This window comes from Podarcis erhardii (genome assembly GCF_964252035.2).
Source record: "Podarcis erhardii genome assembly, chromosome: 1".
Lineage (NCBI taxonomy): Eukaryota > Metazoa > Chordata > Lepidosauria > Squamata > Lacertidae > Podarcis > Podarcis erhardii.
In genome coordinates this window covers 139,430,654-139,436,653 of record NC_138497.1, presented here as the reverse complement: position 1 = coordinate 139,436,653, position 6,000 = coordinate 139,430,654, and the positions used below count along the sequence as shown (strand labels likewise).

Here is a 6,000-nt window from a genome sequence, read left to right as displayed (position 1 = left end):
CCGACACCATTTTAACATTCATTAATTTTACAGTGTTTCTGTAAATAGTCTTTAAATTTCTTCCAATCTTCTTCCACCAACTCTTCTCCCTGGTATCGGATTCTGCCAGTCATTTCCACCAATTCCATATAGTCCATCACCTTCATCTGCCATTCTTCCAGGGTGCGTAGTTTTGTATTGTTTTAAACTTGCATTATGTTTGTGTGTTTGTTATGTTTGCACACAATGTTTAAATATATTATATATTGGGGGCATAGGTGGAAGGTGATTACTGTAATTGATTGGTTATAATGGCAGTGATAGATCTAGGAGGACCTCCAAACTCCACACCTGCTCTTTCAAGGAGAGTGCAATCCCATCCAGAGCAGCTGTTTAACCCAACTGCCAGATCTGGGCACTGTCCACTGCTTCTTGTCAGCACTCCATCTTATAAAACCTCCTCGTCAGGACTCAACAATTTATTAGCTCTAATCCAGCCTATGATTGCATTCAGGTACCAGTTTAGGACATGTGCAGCTGCTCTTGATTCAGATGTTATAGAGTAATAATATTCATTCCATATAACAAATAATTCATGTATACTGTGTTATCTGTATGATGTTAGGGGCTCTGAGCCTGGCTTCTGCTGGGGAGGGCGGTGTACAAACAAATTCTTCTTCTTCTTCTTCTTCTTCTTCTTCTTCTTCTTCTTCTTCTTCTTCTTCTTCTTCAACTGTGCCTTTTAGTTGGATGGGAAATTCCTTAAACAGCCCTATAATGTGATCCAAACACCGAAATGAGGTGATTGCCCATTGAACTCATTAGAAACATCTTGAGCTAGAGAAAGTTGGAATCAATGGGACCTAAGTTAGGGCAAATCCAATTCTGTGATTGAAGGATCTGAAACAGGAGAGTGCCCTCACCCTTCATGAACACCCTCTTTCCTAGACCCATTCTAAAAAAATAAAATAAATAAAGTAAATAAAAAAGTGACTGCGACCCTGAAGGTAGCGAAGTCTTCCTTTGGAAGCAAGCACCTCCGATTGCTTCACAGTTCTAGCTTTCTGCATCTGATTTATTTCCCCTCTTTCGAAAAAAAATATGGTCGGATTGGCAGATGGACGATTACCTTGCGACAATCTAGCAAGCGCGGGGGGAGGGGGAGCTTTGGGTCATGACGTGTTGGGTCTCTTTGCAGGATGAACTTAACAGTTTGTGGCTATAAGTTAGCGAGGGGGCGCCCAGACTGGGGGGTCTGCTGTGTGCCCCGTGGCCCTGGGAGGCTGGCATCGGCGGGGTCGGCGCCTGGCAGCTTCGCCTGGACCCCTTGGCATCTCGGGCTCACGTCGCTCCGCGCCGGTCGCTGTCCACGGGGGGAGGTGCTGAAAGGGCGAAGGACGCCGGCGCGCTGCAGGCATCCTCTTGTCCTTGGCTGCCGCCGCCTCCCCACGAGCGGCGCTGATTTTCCTCCCCCCGCTGCTTGGCTGCTTCTGCCGCTTCTGCAGCCATTTTGCAACCAGCAGAGCCGGAGGCAGGGGCAGGCTGCCGGCGGAGCCGAGCGATGGGCTAGCAGCAGCTGCTGCGGGCAGGCGAGCCGGCACCATGGTGAAGAGGAAGAGCTCGGAAGGCCATGACCAGGAGAGCGGCCGAGGGGTCCCGCTGCCCATCCAAACCTTCCTATGGAGGCAAACCAGGTAAGAGAGAGTAGGGGGCGCTACCTGCGAAGCCTCGCTGGGGATGGAAAGGCTGGCGACCCCCAAGAAAGTGCCTCCTCCTCCTGCAACAGCAAAAGGGCTCGCCGTCAAATCAAGAGGGCTGAGGCTTTTTCCTTTTCTGATGAGAGTGCTGCGTGCTATAAGGGGTACTTCGCGCTTGTTTTTTAGAATTAAGGTGCTTCCACGTTTTCTCCCCCTCCCTGGCACCTGATGCCGTCCTCCAGCTGCAGTCAGACCCAAAGGCTTCACAGCAGCTCTGCCAGTCCCCTCGGTGAGCCACACTGGTCTGTAGAACCGGTTACATCAGTCGTCCCTGTGAGCAGCACAGTCCAGTAGAAGAAACCCCTGAAGCCAGCTATCAAACATCAGAATGCATCTGCCTTTGAGCAGTGATGCTCTCCCACTGCCACCATGGCACAGCAACAAGCTTTTGCTTCAGAGTGTGGTGAATGCTGGGCTTGTGGAATAGGCTAGTTCACCAGCTATGGCTGTTCCTGTATAGAAATAAGCAACCTCCAGGTTAGATGACTGTAATGCACTGGGGAGGGGGGGGCTGCCCTTAAAGACTGTTCAGAAGCTGCAGTTGTTGGAACCAGAGAACAATTCTGAAGAGTTTTTCACTGGCTGCCTACATGCTTCTGAGCCCAATTGAGGTTTTAGTGTTTATGTACAAAGTCCTGAATGACTTAGGACCCAGTTCTATGAAAGAATGCCTCTCAGCATTTTCCTGCTCAAGATTTAAGACCTACCAGCAAGGCTCTTCTTGTCATTCAATCACCAAGTGACACCTGTGGTGCTTTAGCTCAGTGAGGAGCCTTTTTGGTGCTTGTACCCTGGGGGTGGAAGTACAGCATTATTTAGCTTCTGCTGCCAGATGTAAACCCATTTCTTCCTCCAGGCCTTTAATGGAGCTGGGTGTTGACATGCTGAGCTACCTGGCATTGTTAGATGAAGCAAATTAAGTTATTCAGGTTGAGGTAGTTTTATTGATTTATTGTCTGATTTTATTGTATCTGTTTGTATTGGGTTGTAAAACCAATGGCACTTCTACTCAAAAGAGACCCTATTAAATTAATAAGTATTAATTATTAGACTTAGATTTAATAACTTTGGTGGGCTTACTCTTAGTATAACTAACATTGGATACAACTCATTGTATTTATTTGAACGTGACTCATCATGAGATTGCTTGCAGTGAAGGGAGGGCTATAAATATTATAATGAATTAATTCAATTTATAGCATGTTTAAGTGACTTTGCACAATTTTGTTGTTCACTACTTCACAGCATAACCTTACATTGAAATGGAATCCTGAAGACTTTCTGAGATAAAGCATGGAAAATGTCAGTTTACTATGATTTACACACAAATGAAATTATATTTTTTAAAGTACAATGAAATTAAAGCCATGCAACATCAGATGTAAATATATAAATATATAACTACAATTGGTATCACTTATACATCCCATTGCTTCCAGTCAGATAAATCTGATTCTGAACACATCGTTAAATAATCCATTAAAACCAATGAGATTGAAAGGTGTTTCACTTTGACTGGATAATGCTTAGTATAATAACAACAACAACAACAACAACAACAACAACAACAATAATCTTTATTGTTATTGCCCCCTCTCGGGGACAATGAAAATTACTTGGCTGCTCCATCCACCCAGGTAGGGCACTCCACACAAAATCAGAACAACTATAAAAACACTAATTAAAACAATACAGCAAGGAGCGGACTGAGTACGCATCCCTGTGGTGTTCCTGTGTTAGTCCTAAGCGTATTAGAGGTATAAGGGCCCAGCCGAACCCTCTGGGGGTGGTCTGACAGAAAGGCCGATATCCACCCACACAGTGATAACGGAAGCCCCAAATCTTCCAGTTTAGACATCAGACGTTGTGGTAGAATGGTATTAAATGCCGAGCTGAAATCTTAAAAAAGCAGTCTGGCATAACCCCCCCCCCCCCCGCGCTGCTCCAAATGTGCAAGAACGGCATGGAGGGCAATCACCACAGCGTCCTCTGTCGATCTTTTCATTTTATAAGCAAATTGGAATGTGTCCAGTCCCTCTGGTAGGCAGGCAATGACATAATTTTGTACCAGCTTTTCAAAGCACTTCATGATCATAGTGTGAGTGCTACTGGACGAAAGTCATTCAGATTTTCCGGATTAGATTTTTTTTGCTATTGGAACGATAATAGAGGACTTTAGGCAGGATGGAACAATAGCCTGGGCTAGGGATCGATTTAAAATCCCAGTGAAAACTCCTGCACAGTCTCTCAATACCCTTCCAGCTACCCCATCTGGCCCTGTGGCCTTCCTTGGGTTAATTCCCTTCAGCACCTTCCTCATCTCTTCTTTTTCCACAGAGACTACTACATTCCTTTGTACTGATGATGATGGTGGTGGTGGTGATGGTGACAAAGCCTTCACAGGGAGTGGTGGTGGTGGTTGTGAATATAGTATAGAATATTTGTTAACTTCAGAAAATTATTGTTTATCGTTTCATTTGCCTTTATAAGCTCAGACAAACAAAACAAAAAGCATCACTTTGCCATAGATATATTCAAAAGATCTCTTCCTCTACACCTTTAATGGAGCTGGGAGTTGAGATACCAAGCCATCTGGAGTATATAATTATAGTCCATCAAAGGCCTTCATAAATGGAATTGTTTGCATCTGGTGCTTAAAAAAAACATAGTGAAGGAGACTGGGGAACATCCCTAGAGAGAGTGTTATACAGACAGGGGCATCTTCCATCCGTCCCCCCCCAAAAAACTGCCCCCCCAGGAAAACCCCTCACCACCACTGAGAAAGGAGGCAAGACTTCAGAAAATGAAATTAACCAATGTCTTCATGTTCAAGAAGTTGGTGCTTCAGCTACCTGGGCCTCAGGCATTAAATGAGGCAAGGGGGACATTGTGTGAGTTTGGAAAGGGGACATTTTTAGTATCATCTCACACTATAACTCATTTGACATTTTTCAATTAAGTTTGTTCAAGTGTTGCATTATCTTCTTCTCGTATGAAAACAATATTGACTTTTTTATTATTGGACTGATCCTACAGAGCAGGCCATGCCTTAGGCATATAGAGGAGAGTTTACAATGGCTTCCACCTCACATTAGATCCCAGTACTAGTCACCTTTCCTTGCACCTGCATTGCCACAGCATCCTAAACCAGCCTTCCGCAGACTGACGCCCTCCATATGCTGGCTGGGGCTGATGGGAGTTGTAGTCCAAAAACTTAAAGAAGATGGCAGCTTGGGGAAGGCTGTCATAAACATTTCCCAGGCCTGCTGGATGACTGTTATGAGTGGGTTACCACTGCTGTCCACTCACCTACACTGCACATATTTATCCTGAGACTCCCAAAATTGAAGCCTCTGATTGAATGGGTCTCCCTTGCTTTTCTTTAGCGTCAGCCCACCCCACCCTGACATGTACCATGTACTGTTGGGAAAGGGAAATCCCTCTGTCTCTAGTACTTACTGTAGCCCCTGCAGAAATCTCTCAGATGCAGCCACATGGGGCTATTTGTCAGCTTTGTAACATGCAGTTTCCTTGGGACCTTGGCGTGTGATTTATTTATATAGCCACAGTGTCATAAGTAATTATGCCATTGTAACCTTCATTGTAATTCAGCATGTTTAATTGTGTTATGTACCTATGACCATTCCTTTGACAAGCTTCTTTTTTCTCCCCTCAGTGCATTTTTGAGGCCCAAACTGGGAAAACAATATGAAGCTTCATGTGTGGTATGTGATTTTCAATTTTATATATATATATGGATTTGCATGCATTTCCTTAATTTTAGTAAAGGAAACTTGCAGACTTTTGTTAAGCTCAATGGCCCAAATGTAGCACTTGCCTTACCATGGCAAAAGTAGCTAAGTACAAACCAATATTACTATATATAAATTTATTATCATGATTTACACTGTTAGCTGTTTTATACAAAAAAAGTTTCCATTATTATGTACTGGCAAAATCAATATAATTCTGACAGATGAGATTCTGAGCATGAAGATTGCAGCGGGTGTGTGCTCATATCCATTGCAGAATCCCTGTCAGTAAGGCTGGTACACAGGTTTTATAACATCAGAAGAACTTTCTGGCAGTAAAGGCAGTTTGGCAGTGGCACAGCCCCCTAGGAATGTGGTGACTCTCCTTCAGTGGAGGTTTTAAAGCAGAGGCTGGATGGCCATCTGTCAGGGATGCTATGGTTGAGATTCCTGCAGTTCAGCGGGTTGCACTAGACGACTCTTGAGGTCCTTCCCAACTCTACAATTTTATG

The 6,000-nt window shown here is 44.4% G+C and overlaps 1 protein-coding gene across 1 annotated transcript in view; it reads left to right on the top strand.

The window, feature by feature from the left end:
* Positions 1 to 1,151: 1,151 nt before the first annotated feature.
* The window catches only part of UNC80 (unc-80 homolog, NALCN channel complex subunit), a 162,193-nt gene continuing 157,344 nt past the window's right edge, over positions 1,152 to 6,000 (top strand). The window contains exons 1-2 of the mRNA XM_081879748.1: positions 1,152 to 1,673; positions 5,413 to 5,461. Coding sequence (XP_081735874.1) covers positions 1,582 to 1,673; positions 5,413 to 5,461 — 141 coding nt within the window. The 5' untranslated portion in view covers positions 1,152 to 1,581. The remainder of the gene's footprint in view (positions 1,674 to 5,412; positions 5,462 to 6,000) is intronic.